Source organism: Tympanuchus pallidicinctus, unplaced genomic scaffold (genome assembly GCF_026119805.1).
Source record: "Tympanuchus pallidicinctus isolate F22 unplaced genomic scaffold, pur_lepc_1.0 scaffold3, whole genome shotgun sequence".
Lineage (NCBI taxonomy): Eukaryota > Metazoa > Chordata > Aves > Galliformes > Phasianidae > Tympanuchus > Tympanuchus pallidicinctus.
The window spans coordinates 18,392,740-18,412,931 of NW_026294747.1; the positions used below are offsets into that span (position 1 = coordinate 18,392,740).

At 43.5% G+C, this 20,192-nt stretch overlaps 1 protein-coding gene and 1 long non-coding RNA gene across 4 annotated transcripts in view; one reads left to right on the top strand and one right to left on the bottom strand.

Annotated features, from left to right (window-relative positions):
• Window positions 1-20,192, top strand: part of LOC128086535 (uncharacterized) — a 61,860-nt gene that overhangs the window by 36,341 nt on the left and 5,327 nt on the right. The gene's annotated exons all lie outside the window — the stretch shown is intronic.
• PAMR1 (peptidase domain containing associated with muscle regeneration 1) overlaps window positions 1-20,192 on the bottom strand; it is a 54,040-nt gene that overhangs the window by 20,819 nt on the left and 13,029 nt on the right. For all 3 annotated transcript variants that reach the window (XM_052695240.1, XM_052695239.1, XM_052695241.1), the window contains exons 4-6: window positions 14,696-14,810; window positions 9,065-9,282; window positions 5,657-5,764 (exon numbers count right to left, since the gene is read on the bottom strand). In XM_052695240.1, coding sequence (XP_052551200.1) covers window positions 5,657-5,764; window positions 9,065-9,282; window positions 14,696-14,810 — 441 coding nt within the window. The remainder of the gene's footprint in view (window positions 1-5,656; window positions 5,765-9,064; window positions 9,283-14,695; window positions 14,811-20,192) is intronic.

Consider the following 20,192-nt stretch of genomic DNA (forward strand, 5'->3'; position numbering starts at 1 on the left):
CAGAAAGACAACTTCAGATTGAGAAGATAGCAATGTCTGGAGCTATGCCCTGGGCAGGATTTCATGTTCTTTGACAGAAAGTTCTTTGCCAATTATCCCTTTTGAAAAGCTTAAAAAATTGACTATTTAATAGACATTAAGAAAACAGCAAAGGGACAGGAAGAATTATCAATAAAGTCATTATCTTGTCTTTTTAAGCCTTGTTATCAGCTGGTGTTTCATAAGATATTATGAAACAAAGTGCTGCTAAGTGGTATTAGCAACTTTCTCACAGACTGCACGACTTGCTCAATCCAATAGTTGCATTGATAGAGCTGAAGGAAAGAGCAGTATTAGGGACAAGCATTTTGCAGTCTGATTCACAGGCAGCACTTGATTGTTTTGGACATTTGAAGTAGTTTCCAACCTCAGTGAAGAACTGCATTCTTTTTTAGGAGTTTCTGCCCTCCTGACAGGCATCTTGGCTGTTTGTTCAATGGGACAAGCTGAGGAGCTTTAGCTGGCAGCTCAGTGAAGTAATTGTGTAAAATCCACAATGGATTTTCAGTACCTGGTAAACAGCAGGCATAATGTTTGTTGGTTTGGCAATTGCTATGTAAACAGTTCTGACATCCTTCTAACCAAGGGAGAAAGCTGAAGGAAATATACTGAACTGAAGGGTGGGCCAGCTTCCTTTATGACTGCACCAGCCGTGTCTTCACTGCAAGATTATCTTATCCTGCCTGAACAAGCTGCCCCTTCTGAACAGTGTCACTCATAAAAAGCAGTTCTACTGAGTAACAGTGCTCAAGGCAGCTGTACCATCAAGTAGTGACTCTATCTTGCTTCCCAGGTGAAGTCCCAGGAACGTTCTGGAAGACAAGGAAACAATCAGAGGATCTTGCCTGTGTCCACACTACAGTTTTGCAATATGACAGGCTAAAGGGTTGTGCTGATTTAAGCTTTAGCCTGTTAACAAGTCTGCAAAACCTGGGAACTGATGCTTTCCAGTGAAAGGTTTTTTCTGGTGTGTGGGTCTAAAAGAAGCTGAACCCCTGTATGATTGTGAAAAAGGCCAGTAGCCTTTACTCCTTAGCAGCTCCATGTACATATGTGTTTTGGCAGCAGGAGATGGCTTCTTATTTCCCATTCTAAACAGGCATGCCTGCAGGGAGGAATAATGTGATGGAGAAATAGTAGCATTCCTCTCACTTTCTTGGCATAGCCACCAAAAAAAAGCCAACTCAACAACAGTGGGGAAGAATTCTGTCCCTTTAAAAAAGCTGTAAATAGCTATTTTCTACTGGGCAAAAAAAAAAGCACATCCTTAGAAAGCTCTACATTGCATGTTCGTGGTTAGGTGAGAATGCTAGAAACTTTCCCCAAGTACCTCATCCTAGAATCTACTAGGATTAAAATTCTGTCTAGGCTATGCCAAGTAGTGACAGCTGGGCTCGTTTCTCCCACAACAGAAGAAGGAGACAGGAAATGGTGCAGTTTTAATACCTTCTCCCTGTTTAAAAGATGAGTCGGTCAGCTAAGGGCAAGGGCATCCCTAAGAACCATCTCAAGTCGTAGTTTTATAGGGCAGAGAAGGACGGAACAGGATTGTTTCAGCAGTAGGGAAGGGTCTGAAAGCTATATTCAGAGGCTGATTGGAGCATGGTAAGGCCAGCTCTAGAAACATCAAAGGCTACAGCATGGAGTTAGTTCATACAGCTTAGCCAGCTGGATTAGACCCGTCATTAGGATGCAGAACAAAGCCTTTCTTCTTGGCAATAAGGAGCAAGAAACAGAATGAAAATGGAAATCGGTTCTGAGTCCTGAATTCCCTATTCAACGTGAGATCCCCTATTTGCGTAGAAACTCTAGTTTGCCTGGCTTTGTTTGAAATAAAGGTAACAGGAAATTTCAGAGCGGGATGAGGTCAAGGTCTCTTGCTTCAGGGACAGCAGGCCCTGGGAGGACTCTTGAGGCAGAATGCCCTGTCCTAGGAGGAGAACAAGCAGAGGAGGAAAGCATTTGCCATGGGATACCAGGCTACTGCCTCCTCACAGCTGCATCCTCAGCAGGCAAACTTAGCACTGAGATCTTAGAAAAGGCCTTTCTAAGTTTGAGATGACCAAGCAGTTGTCACACTACACAGTGTCACTGATAGTCTGATACCTCAGCAGATGATTTAGTAGAGCACCACGATCAGACCTCTTGCTTGTTAGTTTTTCCCTAATATGTCTTTTGAGGAAGCTGCTGCTCTGTTTCAGAGTTTTGCAGGCTGAGAGAATTATTGGCACTTGCCACATCTGTGACTGAAGAATTATTTGCATTAAAATCCACAGAGGTCAGACAGAAAAGCCTGGCTTTGATCTCAGTTGTGTCAGCATGGCTCAGGGGTCACTAGGAGGAGTGTACAGGTATACTGCAAATTCAGCTTAAGATCAGGAAGAAGTCCAAGAATTTCAAATAGGAGGCAAGTTTTTCTACTTACACATAGGAAAGCCTTGTTAGGATGATAAGTAAGAAGGTACTGGTTGCTTGTCACTAGGCTTTCTCTTAGTACTGTGTTTTAGGAGAGAAGAAGAAAGGAAAGATCTCACTCTATTAGTTAGCATCTGCTTTACAATTTCTTATAGATGCTTTTTTTAAAAAGCAATCATTGAAAGGAATAAGACATATTTAAATTAAGCATTTCTTGACCTTAAGCATGACTGATTGAAATATTAATGGCTGTTAGAAAGAAATGTGTCTGTGCTCCAACTCACACTGTTGAAGCCTTTAGATCACTGTATTCCCTCAGACTGGAAACAAAGTCTTCTACTGTCTGCCATGGTAAAAGAGAGAAGAGAGCACTAGTAATCAGCAATCTGTGTCTTTAATCATGTTAATAATATTGCAAATTGCAACTGACAGAACAATCAGGGCTGCATGTTACCCCAGGAAAGCAGCTTGACCAATGTCAATGATCCTGTTAAAGAAATGGAATTTACTTTAATGGATGAAAAAATAGGTTTCTTGAGCTTTGTCATTAGAGTGATTTCCATAAGTCCCACAGTGATTCCTACACCATTAAAACTACAAATGGAAATGGATAAAAAGATGGACTTAAAAGTTCTTGATTTGTCATAAATGTATATTGCTTAATTTGTTTTACCTGGCCTCAGCTCTTTCCTCAATGAGATAATCCCTCACTTTCCCCTCCTCCAAAGTGAACCCCTTGGATTTCTCTGACTAAAACTCTCATATCTCTCTGGCTACCTTCTGTTGCTTCACCTCAAATCTTCTACATCCGCTTAATGTCAGAGGTCTCTAATTTTCTTCTCTCTTTTATCCATTTTTATAATGGGATTGTACCTGACTTACTCCAAGAACACCAGCCTGAAAGAATCAGGCTCTCAGTATCCAAAGTCATACTCAGCACTCTGAAAGTGACCATTTTATGACTGTTTTCTGCAGAAATAACATTATTGCCTTGGTTTGACTTTGCAAGTCACAGGAAAGCACTTGCTGCAAACCTAACAGACAGAAGATCCTGAGCATGAAGTGATCTCCCTTGAACACTTAAACTGCAGTGCTGTTCAGGGTCTATCTTTAAAATAGTTTTAGCCATAGATGTATTTTCCAGTTCTTTTTTTTGTTTTTCTCTTAGAAAACAGACCAAACTTCAATTTTGTTTCTTTTTCCCCTATACACTGGAAAATACTTACGATATGTTTTGGCGAAACTGAAGGAAATATTTTAAAAAGTACTTCTTTGAAGCCAGAAAGAACAAAGATTTGCCATGATGCTTTCCCAGTGTGAGGTTTTTTTTTATTCTTATATAAGAAAAGTCAACTTTTATTTATGTTATGGATGACAGAAATGTAGGTGTTGAATTAAGTATTTCCTAGCTTAAGCAGAAGTCCAGCATATGTCCACAGACATTACAAAATGACAATATTTTATTCAGCTGCTCTATTCTTTCAAAAAATCAAACTTAAGGATTGCTCTCAAGATCTTACTGTACACATTTCCAAGTCTCTCCTCCCTCTAGTCCGTTACTACATACGGCCTCCACTGCTTACACTAGGATGGAAGCCTCATCCTATTCTTTTTTATCTTCTACTTCCTTTGTTGTTTGCTGCTTGTGTTACATGGCTGAAATTTCTACAGCGGAATTACAGAAGCAGAAGAATGTGAACTTTCTTACATTCCTTGACTGTAGTGTAACGCCTGCCAAAACTAGGGTTGAGGTTTGCTGGAAATTTAATTAATTTGAAATTTAGGTTGGTTCTGAATCAAATGGGAATCTTTCTTTCTTTTTCATTTCTCTCCTGCAAACAGGAATATAATCTCAGTGAGTAACTGCAGAGAGCTTCAAGTTTCCAGTCCCTAAATGACCCACTACTGGCAGGAAAAGGGTTGTTAGCAGAAAGCCTGCCACATTAGCCCTTAAGTCACGAACTCTCAATTTTCAGCAACCCACTTTTTACCAAAAACACATCAGAAATGTGTGATCTGGTAGAATGTGGCACAATGTTCTGAACCAAAATTTTTTGGGGTTTATATGGTATGTAAAACTACTCCTGTTCTGGTCTGCTGGGAGGAAAAAGTCAAGTCTTACAAACTAGTTCTGAAACCATGTAAATCTAAAGGTCTTGTATCTCAAAATAGTCCATTTAATAATGTATGGAAGTACCATGTCACTATGATTTAACTTCCCTGATGAAGTAAAAGCAATTTTAGGATAGAAATCTATTTCTGAGGCAGGCACAAGTGAGGAAAAGATTTTGAAGCAGTGAAGTTTGGTGCATATTGGCTATTCTGAGTTAGAATTTTAAACTCTTAAATTAGGCAAGGCACTTTGTGCCTTACAGCCAGAACACCGCCACAACAGTGACACAGTAAGTCATACTTTCTGTCTTGGGACAATTATAGTCCCAGTTATATTTCACTGTTATCACTGGAATCTTCCAGAGTAAGCTGGAACTCTAACTCAGTGGCTTTAAATTTTGGACACTGCTCTTTTCAGTCAATAGATATGATAAAGCCCTTATCATAGCATATATCGCACAGTTCTTACTCCTTACTCTTTAAAGCCCTGTTAGATGAAGTCATTTGGTCAAGAATGAAGAAATAAAAACACTAAGCAGACAGTGGGTTTGATCAGATTTCAACAGCATTCAGTTGGTAGAACAAAATCACGTGAATGACTGTATGTACACTTGCCAACACAGACAGAATCAACTACTTTTTTGTTCATTCTGACCCCAAGGCCCTACATTTGAGGTGCCAGTGCTCTACTTTTCAGATGGCAATTAAGGAAGACAGACATCCTAGGACTGACTCTGGCTATCACCCCAAATGCAGGGCTCAGCTGAGGTATGTGCTGTTAGAAAAGAACAGTGTTCCACACAATGGGGAGGTAGCAGACAGGTTACTATCTCTGGATAAGGCTGGCCCATCACAAGATTTCTTGTATGCTGTTCACCAGCTTCAATTCTGTTTTACCCTTTTGCACATAGATACAAAGCTCTAACAATATTCTTCACAAACTGCACAGCATATCTTCAGAAATGCTACAAATGCTTTCTCTGGAATGACGTCACTGGTATGTAGGTTGAGTCAAACACTTCCTAACATTCAAAGGCCTGTGTTAATGACAACCCTGGAGGATGATCATGCACACAGAGTCTGTACTCACAGTTTTCACAGCGACTCCCAGTATAGCCAGCAAGACAGGCACATTTGTAAGTACCACTTTTGTCAAGAATGCATGTTCCATCATGAAGACATGGAGATGAAGAACAAGCTATAAGGGAGAAACAAAAACATTCGTGATGTCTCAATAGGATGGGGTTCTATCTTTCCTCATTATGGTTATGGCTGGGAGTTAATTGCATGTTCTGGTAAAAGTTGAGGAAGATACAGTAAATGGCCTAATGCTTGTTAAAAAGCCTTTTTACGCTCACTGAAGAGGAGATCTGCTGTGGATGGGAAGTTTTTTTCCCAGCATTCATCGTTTATTCTTAGCATTTTTCTCTGAGTACTGTCCAAATGTGAGAAAAATAACTCACATCAAACTCCAACAGTGCTTAGGCTTAGCCTAATTTAAAGAAGTATAACATCAACCTACATTTCTCCTGGCGTTCATCTCAGAGTTAAAGGATGAGTTCCAGGATCTGTAGTAGTTCTGTACTATTACATTTGAAGCATTCACTTTGCTGCAGTCCAGAATGGCAGATATCAGAATTGGAAGTTTCCTTGAAAATACTTCAGTTGAAGCATGATGTTTGAGTTATACCCAGATGGCAAGTGACAACAGATATATAGATACCATGTTTGGATTTCTCCAGAGGTTTCATATACTAATGTAACTGCAGCTTGTGTCTATGTGGCCAGTGAATATATCCCAGATCTCACTGAGGACTAAGGTCTAATTAAGGACAGTAATTTGTTCCTGAAGAGGAATATATATATATATATATATATATATACACACATAAAAATATATATATATATATATATAGTACTGTGTCCAACTAACAAAAAGAATCTCTGAGAAGGGGAAAGAGAATGAGGAGAGCTTGTTTAAACTGATAGCTGTAGTCACTGGTTTGAAGCCAGAGGACTTTCAGCTTTGTCCTCACCCCAGCTTTTTTTCATAACTGTGAGTGAAGATAAGCATCAGATACCACCCTCAAAAATGCCTGATACTCAAGAGAAATAGATATTTTTCTTTTTAAAGGAGTCTTGATTGCCTAGCTTCAAACACCATGGGACAATACTACAGAACATTAAGGCCCCTATGTTGTGTCAAAGATCACTACGTTATGGGTACAGAAAGTAGAGTGCTATTGAAATTCAACAACAGGCTTTCATCTAAACAGATCCAACATATGTCTAATCCCTAGGAGATCCTGATGCCTGCCCATCTGGCCTTCCACCCTTCTCACATGAAGTCTGCTGAGTGCCTTCGTGTCACTCATGCCAATTACTGGCTTCCATTTGACAGTTGGCATGGGATGAGTGACAGAGCTCAGGGACCTAACACCTGCTTCCAGATCAGGCAGCACAACAGACTGTACGATCTCTTCCTTTAATAGCTACACACTGAGCAACCTTTCTAAAGGGCAATATAAGCTTTGAGCTTATTTTGTATTAATCAAAATCTTTCAGGCTGTTGAACCAGTGACCTCTGTGCAGCCAGTGTCACTGCTTCAGCAGGCTAGACTTGTAAGTCAGCACAAAGCTCAGCAGAAGGGAAACAGAAAGAGAATCACAAGCCACCTTTCCACTCCTCTCCATTACACCACTAAGGTGCTGGCTACACCTGGTCATCTCCACATCCTGAAAGTGTTGCTTCAGCTCTCATCTGCACCACAGGTTATTGCTCTAGCAAATCCTGTGCAGTCTCTTCCTGAGACCTCAGCTTTCCACAAGGCTGTGCACAAAGGGGAAATCTCAGGGGAAATGCTTTACTTTGTAATGACTTGCCAGAGCTTTCGATCTTGTGCTGCCCTTGCTCTCAATTCCACACTGCCCCAAGCACGCCGTATTCTTCTCCAAAACTGTCCCGCTGGCCAGGTTAATTCTTCACACAAAGAGACGCTGGGAGTATTTTAAAAGCCTTTCACTGCAGTTACACATTAGGCCAGAACAGCCTCATAATACAGCGTACAATGAGACCTCCTCACAAACTCTAAGAAGCCCTTTGCAACATGCTCTGTGTGGATTACCACACTTGCAACCACCCAGCCTCAGAATAATTACCGCTAAAAATGGGGCGGAAATAAAGTGCTCAACAGTATTCGAATACCAAGTGTTCCCTGCTGGGTAGAGAAAACAGAATCAATTCAGCTTGTGCCATATGGAAAATGTTAGTTTCCTGAGTGTAGGCAGCCCTTATGCAACATAGCCCACACCGCAGTCGTTTGTTCTATATCACCTCTCCTGCTGTAAGCCCAGGCAAAGTATGAATAGCTAACTGCTGCAGCTACATTACTAATGGGTATGCTGAAGGTAACAGCTGAAGAACAGGGCAGGCTCAGGAATGCCACAGGCACTGCATGCAGCAGTACGCACATTTCAGATTGCTAGTTACAACCCTGATCATTGGCAACTGCTGATCCACAGTAGGTTTGTGTATTTCTAAAAGGATTCTACAAACTAAATAAACTTCCTGAGCCAGATATACTCTGGACAGCATCGTGAAATGTGGGTCATCGGGGTGTGCAGAAGGCAAGTTATGCTGAGTCATAGATGCTGCAGGGTTTTTCTATGGCAAAGCAGTGCTCCCTGATTAGTCTTCTGTGCCAGGAGTACTGGGGATTTTTTTGACCAAAATTCCCTTCATAGCTAAACAAAGGAAATCCAGAGTGAGCATACATGTGGGTTTAAATGCAGTGGCAAAATGAGGAGAAAGCTACACTTTCTAAGTTATTTAGCAGCCTGGAAAAAAAAAAGAAAAAGAAAAAGTAGAGAGCAATGCGGGGCACTCAAGCACTGAGTACCAACAAAAGCACTGGAATTCTAGAGCCCCGCTTCTGTCATTCATAACACTAAGTTCATCACAGAATGGGAAAGGCCTCTATTTTCTCTTTCTTGAAGAAAAGAATATGTCCTTTGTACACGCTTTATTTGCAAAGCTCTAATGGTATGATACATGAGCCAACACCAGAGGCATGTCAGGGCATTTTGACTGAAGTAATTATAAGGCTTTGCATCAGGTTTCTCCTAACTGAGGCAGTCACTCTGCTCCTGCACACAGCACTGAGCAATTCCACAATTGCAAAAATATTCATGCACCTTTCTCTGTCTTCTGTGCTCTCCATTCCCGGATTGTCAGAGAAAATTCCCTTAAAACAGCAGCCTTTCTGTGCTCACCAACGAGCTTGCTCTTCACACAGGTAGAGGGAATTTACTCTTTGTTAAGAGAGCCTCACATTCACATGCTATGCAATGGCCTTTGAACCTTCCATGCACTGACTTTGTGTAAGCTGCTGTAGGCAACACAGCATGAAAGTTTTTAATGAAGCAAAACAGGGAGAGAGATTAGTGAAACTGAATTAATGAGAGTGAGTGGCATGTTCCACTTTTTGGATTATTTTACCTGTAATTTCTTCAAAGACAGCGTGAAATCCATCAAAGTTCTTGGATCCATCAGACTGGAAAAGGACATGGAGTGAAGACCCAGTGCTTCGAATGGGAGCTGGCCTTTCATTCCCACAGAATTTCTTAATTACTCGGCTGTCCAAATTGTCCCCGTCACGTACCTCCACATAATCATACTGGCACATGTAATCAAACTCCAGGCTCAGCATGGAAAACCTTGGGGAATAAGGACACACACAAATCAGTCAGGCCTCTTACTCTCTCCCCCATGCACCCTGACTGGTGTATTTGGAAGTTTGGATATGCTACTGTCCCCACCTTTGTGAACCAGCAGGTGCTGATAACATGACAGCCCCCTCATTTCATCGCAGTTTTTGCATCATGATCCTTGGAAGCAACTTCACAGAGGTGCTCCGTGAAGGTATTTAAGTGGCTGAACAGTGAAGTCTAAATTGAAGTCATACAGTCTGTTCACACACATCAGGACCCTAACCAGATCATGATGTTAGAAATTCCATCTACAGTCAGATGCAGTAGGGGGTATATTTTTTTTCTGGCTGTTTGCTGAAAATTGTTCTCTTTCCCCTAAGTAGAGTACTAAGTACTGAAAGTAATGTTATCAAAGACTGAGAATCAAAAGCTGTTTACACGGAAAGCCAGCAATTCTGAGTACAATGAAAACTCAAAGATGTGACAGAAAGGGACAGAGAAAGGGAATCTGAAACAGTACAGAACACTACAAAGCAAAATGGCAGTAAACCCCTAAGGTCTTGCACTTGCCCTTCTTTTAAAGATAGAAATAAGGGACAGCAGAAGAGAAATATTTAAAGCTTTTTCCCACAGCGTCTGTCTTTCCTAGCTTTGATCCAGCCACTGCACAAGGCTCCCCTTCATTAACAACAATGTTATATGCTGCTGTTTGAGTTCAGCAGGGCACAGAGCCAAAGCATGCCACCAGAATATGAATGAGAAGCAGAGTGAGAAACACCAAGGGATTCTGAAGAATAAGTAAAGGCTAAGGGTGTCTGACCTGGGCCTGGTACAGAGGAAAAGAATGAGAAGGTCTGGCCTTGGGAAAAGGCCGTATTACTAACTGAAGATCATTTTATAAATGAAACTCCTAATATTCTCAATCTTCTTGAAAACTCCTAACTCCATAGACCATAGTATTTAGGATTAGATTGAAGCTCCCATGCTGCCTTTTCCAGTGTGGGCCTAGTGTTTTGGAAAGACTGCATTTTCACACCAAAGAGATGAACAAAATTTTGGATCTACTGCCAGAGATCTCAGAGTCTGAAGATGCAAAAGAGTACTGGAGCCTATTTCCTGCTCTTCTCTTTTGTAGACTCAGGCCATAACAAAGCTTCTGTGTTATGTGAAATTACCTTTCTTTGTGAACTCATGAACTGACCTAAGAGGCCTTTTCACTCCGTCACCTTTGTTCAGACCATGCAGTTGGTTTTAAAGCATCAGGAGTGCGCTACACAAAGAGAAATGGGTGAGCGGTTGTAGGAAGCTGCATCAATGGAGGAAAGCCCCTCATTTTTTAAATAATCTCGTGAAGGTAAAATAAGAAGAAAAAAAAAAAAGTTTTTAGTATGTGTAAGAGATGTATTCACCTTAGCTTTGCATAAAATGCATGCATTTGAAGGCTGTCATGTTTGCCAGGATTGCCAGAGACATCCTCACAGGCCTCAGGTTGTACACTACATCTTCAAAACAGTAAAAGCTGACAGGTCAAATTCCAAGGACCTCCTCTTATGGAAGTTGCAAAGCAATACAAATTAACCCATTTGCAGCAGAAGTGCTAAGTCACAGCCTGAAGCAGTGATTGAGCACCTGCTGGGAAGGCAGGGCCAACCCAGGGGAGCTCAGCTGCATGCAATGCACCTGAGTGTTTGGAAGGAATAGTGCCAGGATCTACCCCTTCCCAGACCTTACTTAAGGGTTGGCAGGGGAGGTAAGGGTATTTTGCTGGAGATCCCTGCCTATCTGAGGACTTCCAAAGGTAAGCAGTTTTTTTCCTTTGTTTTTGTGTCTGCAACTGCTGCATTTGGGCTTGTTCTCATTTGCTGCAGCCAAAGGCACCCTTCCATTTGCTGCTGTGTTTCCTATCATGCTATAGCATTGCACCATTCATCCTTGTTACACTTATCAGGCTACAGTTTATTCTTACTCAGACCTGAAGATATTTACTGGTTCTCTGAGCTGCTACATTTCTCATTAAAATTAAGTATGTTTGTAAGTGTAACAGGAACGTTTCTGGTATGCCTGCCATGCAATGTGAAAACGAACTGGGATGACAATGTTAACTTTCTGTATAGTACTATATACAGCTGCAGAGGCAAACTGTCTAGCAGTGCATTCCTGAGCAAAGAATATCAAGCAACAACAAATGAAGTCACAGTAGGAAAAAGTTTGTATATACAATAGTGTTTTTAATTGTTTCCTGTGCTTTAAAAAATGATGAAAACAGAATGTGAAATATGAAAGGCATTATATTTTACTTAGCATTAAAAAAAAATACTCTGGATTGATCACATGAGATCCCAAGATTAAGACTCAGAGCTAGTAGGTTAAAAACTCTGCCAAAGCCTAGTAGACTAGTTGACAGGACTCTTTACAGACCACCTTGTATATTGATGTTTAAGTCAGTTACAGTCTATGTAAGAATTTTACATCCCTTACCTGTAAAACTGTGACTATATCCTAATTCTGTTCGCTGTTATGAAGTCAAGCACTTTAATTTAGTGCTGCAGGTTATCAGAGACAAAACAGAATGAAAAGTACTATATTATTTCATTACTGTCTGCAGTGGGAACACAATCACCAATCCCTCTGACAAAGTCTTCTAGTCAAAGGAAAAGGTTTAAAACTATATCTCTATTGAGACGTTATCAAAAGTGATTGAAAGTTGTAAGTTACTGCTACTCTGAAATGATATCCCTGTCATGGGTTGGGCTGAGGGAGCCTATACATTACAACCCAAGGGAAAGAAAGGCTGGGGAGCAAGGAAAATAAATAAAAATAAAAACCACACACACAAAAACCACACTATCACTGCAATCTGAGCACCAATTATCAAAACAGCTCTGCTTAGTCACCGTCCAAAGAACAGCACGGCACAGCTTGAGGCAAGAGAAGATTTATCTGATCCTGAGAGTTTCACTTTTCCTGCCCTGTGTAAGCAGAGACAAAACACTTTTTATCCCTTCTGTCCTGATCCCTTGGCCTTGCAAGCCATTAGAGCAACAGCAAACCGAACTTGTGAGGAACACACAGAGAGAAGGAAGAAAGGCGTTATTTTGTTACCAGCGATGCTGATTCAGCACAACACTGGCTGTGTATTAGAGCTCCAAGCAATCAGCCCTTACAAAGGGAGTCAGTGCATTTTTACAGAAATGCAGCAAACACAAAGGTTCAGCATGGATGGCAGGCCCAGGAAGATGATTCTGGAGGCCTACATACCTGTGTAGGTATGACTTAAAGGAGAAGTTTCCAGATAAATGTACCAACCTTCCCCAGTACCTATCTGCTGATGTACCAGTGAGTGGTTTGAGGCCCACCTTGAAAACCTCAGCTGATTCATAACACTCCTAGGTTTTCTTACATGAGGCAGATATAGGGCCTTATGTCTGTTTGGTATAGAGATTTTCTCCTATGCATTTTGTCACACAGGGTGGCAGGATTAAGCGTGGACTTTCAGGACAGTTCCCAGTCTTTCCCTAGAAATGCTGTCCCATCTGCTGGAATCCCTAGGCACCCAGGCATCAAGTTTAGCTCAGGCTGGGCACAGGGGTTTATGCTTCTCCAAGGCTATCTAGTTCAGATAAAAGTAGCTGCTGACAGCAGAAGGTTGGTAGCTTGGGCTTCCCTGTTAGAGCCTTCTCCAGCTAGATTGTAATGTTATGCCACAACAAGCTGATGCTGAGTATTGAGTCTAACTATAGGCAGTATAGACATGGGGAGAAAGAGACAGGCACTTACTGGAGGGTGCCTCTCATACTGAATACATTTCTTCATCTTCTGGTAACTGTAAGGGTAGGAGCAAAATCATGTGCAAAAATTACATCTTCCTGACACTTGTGAGTAGTTCTCAGGGTCCAATAAGAAGGTCCTATCTTTCCAAAGGCTTAGTGCATCTGTTATCTTACTTTAGAGCATTCTACTGCAGCATGTCATGGCAAGTACTCCAGCTTGTTCTAGTGTTCTCTGTTAAAGTAGTCTTTTCTCCATTTCTACTACATTGCATCTGTCATCTTTTGGCTGTCATCTCTTTACCCAAAGATGGGTGCATCCACCAGTAATATCCATGAATGGGATTCATTTCTGCCTCTCATACCTATCCCCATAGATGCGAAGGCAGGCTGACTGCTGTAGTTGCTGAAGGACGTTTTAGGTGAAGAACTTTACAATTGAGAAAATCTCATTTTTAAAATGTAAAAATACTGGATTAACATCTCCCTTAACCTGTGCTGTATGTACCACACACCTAGCTAATAGTGTATTTTAAAAACAAAGCAGGTACAGCTTGTACTCACTGAGACCAAAGCAAAGTTGTGTTATGATGCCAAACTCTTTCTCATAGTATTGCTTTCCTGTGTCTCTCTGTGTCTGGAGAATTATATGCTACATAATTATTCAGCCAAGAGGCTCCAGCACTAACCAGGCAATAATTACAGCTGCTCATAACTACACAGTAGGCTTGCATTTGCAAGTCTGAAGAAAAGGGTATTATCGTTAGATTGCCACAAGATCTTCATTTCTGTTCAATTTATTTATCTTCCTCTAATTAAATATTAAGTCTCTTTAAGTATATAGGAAGAAATATGTATCTAGCACAGTTCCTTTGCCTGGGCTCCAAAGCTGGTGGAATACTGATGTGAAGGCTTTAGCTACTGTTTTTATTATATTAGCTAGTGGGTTTTGAATGTGATCTCCTGCCAAGTTTCCTGCTGTGTGTGTAAGCTCCCTGCCATGCACATATGAAAACACTATTAATTACCCTAAAAGGGGCTTTCCTGCAATAGGAAAGATACCTGATCAAGAACTGTAAGCTCAAGTCATTTGGGAAGAGTTAACAGGACAAAGCCCACAAAGGCTAGAGCAGAATACCTTGCAGAAGAATCAGTCACATTTCCAGACATATGAATGGTAAGAGGAGTAGCAGAGGCTGGTAAAAAACAGAGCTAGTAAAATGAAAGAAAATTAAGAGAGGGAAAATGCAGGCTAAATGTGAGGCAGATACCAACAGCAACTCTCTCAAAGATGAGACAAAATGTTCCTACAGCTTTTCTACTGAGAATGTTTTAGGTCAGTCTGGAGCACTCTTGAGAAAGTGTTGGATGTTTTTGTGTCAAGCTGTTGAAGAGATCTTGAGAGATACACTGTGCCCAATATCTGAGATACTCTCCTCAGCATCCTGCTGTCCTAGGTGGGAACTGAAGGCAAAGTGCTGATGATACGTGCAGCGGCTGCCCATCACAAGCTAGGCCAGGTGTAAGCTGAAGTTGCCAGGTGTGCAGTGGTGGAGCTCCAGGGCTCCCAGCTGCTGACTCTCATTGGCTCTGTGGTGAGTGCTTCATTACCCACCTGCAGCCAGTGCTGGCTGAAAGCCATTACGACCTACCTTAATTCAATGTTAAATCCAGCTTGAACATGGATAGTCCACTCGCATCGTGCGTTCAGTGGGTAACTCTCCAGCAAAATCTGACCTCTAGGAGCCCGAAAAACCTGTCCACACCCTGGGGAGCAAAAGAAGAAAAAAAGCTGTGTGAGGAACCTTCATATTACAGTTGAAGAAAATGCAAGTGGGAACTACATCGGAATGAAAAGATAGGGTGACTTAGGAAGATATCACTTTCTCACATTGCAGTAACTAAAATAATAGAACAGGCACACAAAGGTTATAAGGAATCATGTTTCTACTGGAAGTATTGTCTACATTAAGACTGACCCAAGAAAATTTTACTTTGTTGCTTCTGCCTGCTTTGCAAAGCTGCCCTATGATACTATTCCATATAGCTTTTGCCCCATTCAGGTTTAGACAGTCTCCAGCTCACAAAACTTTGGATAGATCTTATGTTAACCTGTGTAATCATTGAAGCTGAGTAAACTGGTGGAACATTGCCAAAGGTGTAATGAACACCTGAATTAGTCCTTCACAAGGAGACGTTTGGAGGAAAAAGTTCATCTGTTCCTACAGGGTGCATTCATTTGCCCTCAGGATTCACCACATCATCCTTACAATTTGGATGATGGCATGCCAATGGATACATGGAATCACCAGGACTTCACCTTGCTGTATAACATGCAGCCCTCATCCCTTCTCTGAGGTTCATTCCTATCCTTCCTCTCCTCCTGTCCTCCTCTGTCAGTGTCACTCAGCTTTATACCACAAAATCTACCTCAGTGCCCACCAGCAGTTGACAGGACAAAGGACTCCAGCCACTTCTGCCCAGTCTAAGAAAACCATCAGGGAAAAAGGACCTGAAGAAACAAGCAGACAAGGTCACATATGGAGGAAGCAATCTTCATGGCCATCCTGCATCTGCCCCAGGCAGCTGTCCAGGGATAGTTGTTCTAATTCCTCATCTTGGATGCTGAGTGTTTGTATCCCAAAGAGTTCCTTCACCTTATGTAACCTTCCCCTTTCCCCAGCTATAAAATATGGCTGATAGAATTTTCTTCTGTGGAACAAGGAAAGTTATGTAGCATTTTCTGCAGAGCCTTCTGTGATCTGTAAATGAAAGTGCTAGCAAAATGCACAGCTAAGTGATTATGCACCACACAGAGCTCATTTCTCAGTTTCTGCTTTCCTGACTACGTTTTTTGAATGGAGACTTGCACACCACTACATTCTCCAGTAAACCTTCTGTTGCTTTGCTGGGGATGAGTCTGTAAATGTGAGCCAGAAACTGTAACTGAGTCTAATAGCTCAGCAGAACCAAGGGATCCCAATGGTCTCCACACCACAGATAGCTAGGATAACAAAAAGACAAATGATGCAACAGGTCTCTGTGGCAAATCTCGCACTTTGTTTTAGCTCCTTAGTTCAACATAGAACCCTGCCTTCTCCATTTATTTCCGAAAAGGAACATTATATTTTTAAACAACAATGCAGGACTAATATTCCCTACAGGAATAGTGGATTTAATGCTTGCCCTAGGGCCTGTCTTCCCTTTAGGAAAAGAGGGAGACAGTGACCTGATTTGCTGAAGTAGCAAGCATCCACAGTTCCCACTGATCTTAGTGCCTGCAAATCAGTCCTGCTGCATCTCGTCTATGGGGAGACGTGAAAACTGAGGGTCAATTGCTCCTCTTTCTTAAGAATTAGTTGCTCAAATGAAACACCTTTTGTTCGTTTACCCTCAGTTACCCCTAATTAAGCAGGACCCAAGGAAAGAGAAATGCTGCTCGGAGCTGTTCTTCCTAAGTGTTTCATCCTCCTCTGTGGCTTGCTTCATTCCTTGTGTAAAAAGCAAGGATTAATGACTGTGCCTAGCAGCCACATTACGATTCAGCAAAGCTGGCAGGATCTGTTGTGGTGCACATGATAATGCTCCTTCCCACAGCAAGGAACGGGGCCTTGTGCTGCCGCTGGCTCCTGCCTCAAAAGCAACCTGGGACAAAGCTGCTAGAAATCTTCAGATGCTTTGACAGAGGGGTTGGATCACCTCAAAGAAAGTTTCCCTTTCGCCCCAAGGGCCTTTTGAGTTTGCTGTGCCTTTAGCAAAGGGAAGCCAAAGAATTGGTGCAAAGAGATACTTGTGTGCAAGGCATACTAAATGTGCTTTTCTGTTTGCAGTGGTACAGCCTGACCTCTCTGAAGGAAACAGGCTTGGCCAGCAAAGCAGGTGGTCCTGAGGCCAGAGAAGGAACCATTCAATGACTTTCTCCAAAAGAACATTCTCAGGTTTTCTACCACTCTCCTCTGCACAAAGTACCTGTGACCAGATCTGTGCTCCTCTATCTCCAGCCCTTTTCCAGCGGTTAAGATGATTCCCCAGACCAACAGTTCAATCATCTGTTGATCAGGAGTCCTTTCTCTTTCCATTCTGAATTTGCAGGGGTCCTGGAAAGCTCTCAAGAATAATTTACATCCTAAACACAAACGCTGGCAAACGCTGCCTCATTTACAAAAAAATAATCCACTTTGGCAGGCTGTCAACATCCTTGTTCCGTTCCTGTTCCTGAAAAAAGGCAGCTTTCAGGGCTGCAGTGAGATTTCCTCTGAGGTTTGTTACTAACAGAAAACAAAACAACCCGAGAGGCCTCTGAGTTCCTGCCCATAAAGACCCGTGGGTCTGTGGAGGGAGAGGTCCTGAGGAGACCTCCCGTAAGAGCCCACTACCTCCTGTTCCAGTGCCACAGCAGCAGTGCCGGGCTCCTTCAAAGGTCAAACAGGCTGAGTGCAGAATGGCAGCAGAAATGCTTCTGGTGTTCACAAACAGGCTGATATGAGAAAGCAGCTGCCACTGTCACACCTGGTTGCTACCTGATGCTTATGGCTGGCTGGTGTTACAGGAGACATGTTATGCTGTAAAAGTAGCTACTGCCACAGGGACCACATTCAGACAGCAAGCAGAGACAAGATGTTGGGTAATGCTGCTTCCTTCTCTGCTGTACGGCTTTGAACTGTGTGAAAATCTGAGCTTGAGTGTATGGTGCAGAGGAAAGGGTCCAGCAGGAGATTATTTTTTCCTCTGTTTTTAGATTCTAATATGTCTTCTAAGGGATGACAACCCAACCTAATACCCAGACCCACTAGGAAATGTCCTAGTACCCGACTGTCTCCATTTAGTGCGCTGTTATTTCCTAATGACTCCTCTATAGTTGTCCTAGTTCTCTTTGACTCTTCTACACCATTTCTTATTATTATTTTATTTTATTTTTTACCAAACAGCCTGGAATCCTTTTGCTGTTCCTCAGCCGTGCCTGCACGCTATGCCAGCACATGTACAAAAGGCACAGCCCCACTGCTCGGCCCGTGGTCGCCCAGCCACCTCAGCACACCTGCCAGCTGCCAGGAGCCGCTTCAACCACCGTGCCGTCGGGACCGTGAACGCGCTCCCACCTGCGCGCCCGACCCACGCGGAACGCGTCCCGCCGCCTCCCGTCCTCCCAAAGCACCGGGCGAGGAGGGGCGCCTAGCGCCACCAAGCGGCCACCTTCCGGTACTGCAGCACAGAGCCCTGGGGCCGCCTGAGGGGAAACGGTAGGCTGGCGGCGCGGCGCGGCGGGGTCCCTGCAATGCCAACTCCGCCACTCCGCCTCTTCTCCGGGCACGGGGTAGCGAGGTGTCAGAGCGAGAGGAACGCCCGTGTACGGAGGAGCCCACCCGCTACGGCCAAGTGCGGAGCGCTCAGACCCGGGAGCGGAACACGAGGCGGGGGCCGATGCTACGCGGCACCGCGAGGGGGAGGCAAAGGGCCGCGCTGCCGGGGAGGGCCGGCCGGGCACTGCCGCCTGCCCGGGAGGGGAAGATCCCTGCCGGCAGCCCGGCCCTGCAGCGTGTAACTGGGAAAGAGAAAGAGAAATTGTGAGAGGCGAAGGCTGGGGGCGGCTTGTCCTCAGCGGAGGGACGAGGGAAGCGTGGGACCGGCTGGTAGGAGGAGGTGAAAACTTGCAAAGCGGAGGAAGACTCGCGAAAGCAGCGCCTGCCGGAGGGGCACCCATCTCTATTTCACACCGCGCCCACCGAGCCGGGTATGCGACGTGCAGACCAGGGCCTAGGGGCAGCTCTGCCCGATAGTGGAGGCCACTGCTGTTGTGCTGTAGGGAGAGGTGTGCGGCACAAATCCCGCGGCTTCTGTGGTTGCGTTCCCTTGCCTTCCTTGATTTACTGACACCCAGCTGCCGGCAGGATGCCCGGAGCAGCCCACTAACTTTCAGATGTGATCCAGCTACAGGTACCAGGGAGGTGACTCCTCCTCCTGTCTCCAAAGCACAGCATCTCAGCACATCTGCTCCAGCAACTCTTGTGCTGTCATTCCCAGGCTGCTGCTGGCAGCCCTCCGGGCCAAATCCACATAGCTATGAGCTGTGAGCCAGCACCCAGAGTGGGCATGGGCTGCTTTCTAGCCATGCTGCCACTGCGCGTCTGAGCCTACATAGGAGCTCCAGAGTTATCTGCAGACATGGAAGATGGAGGAGGGCAGCACAGGAGTTTGCTTTGACCACAACTGTCTTGTCTGCTCCTCTCTGAGTGGAAGCAGCAGCAACAATATCTTCCCACCACACCCTGACAATGAAGTACCCAGAATCATCCAGACAAGCCTATCTTCTCTGTGCCACACTACAGCCCTCAAAGGAGAAACCTGTAAGAAAAACAGACTGTGCAAGCTGTATGAAAATTCAGTGTTGTTAGAACCTCCTAACAGACTGCAGTGCAAGGCTGTATTTGCTTTAATATACAAGCTGGCCAAGCAGGCAGAAATATATGATAGGCCACCAATCTATTCAGGATTAGATGAACTAACGATTCTTTCTTGGCTGCTTTCAAGTGCTTGGGAGCTTTAGAATGGATGATTCTAAAGGCCTCCTCTAAGAGCAAAATGGCCTTTAAAGCTGCAGCAGAAGTGCTAAGTCACAGCCTGAAGCAGTGATTGAGCACCTGGTAGGAAGGCAGGGCCAACCCAGGGGAGCTCAGCTGCATGACTCACATGAGTGACTGGAAGGAATAATGCCAGGATCCACCCCTTCCCAGACCTTATTTAAGGATTGGCAGTGAAGGTGAGGGTATTTTTTTGGAGATCCCTGCCTACCTGAGGCTTTGCAAAGGTAAGCAGTTTTGCTTTTGTTTTTGCGTCTATGGCTGTTGTATTTGGGCTTGTTTTCATTTGCTGTTGCTTAGGATTGATTATGCCACCTCACTACTACTATTGTACTTTCCATCACGTATTACAAAAGTGCAATCAGAAATCATGCTGTAAATTGCAAGGGACTCAATTTATCAACTTCTGAAGACTAAGGCTGAGTAAACCCTCCTGCTGAAGCATGGATCTTGCTGTTTAAAATAATTATTTTGTTTGTTTTTACCTCCTGAACTGTCAGGGGCTGTATTGGAAAGGAAGATAGATTAAATTGTTGCTTTAATGTCTGTGACTTGAGGTAAGATAAGCCTC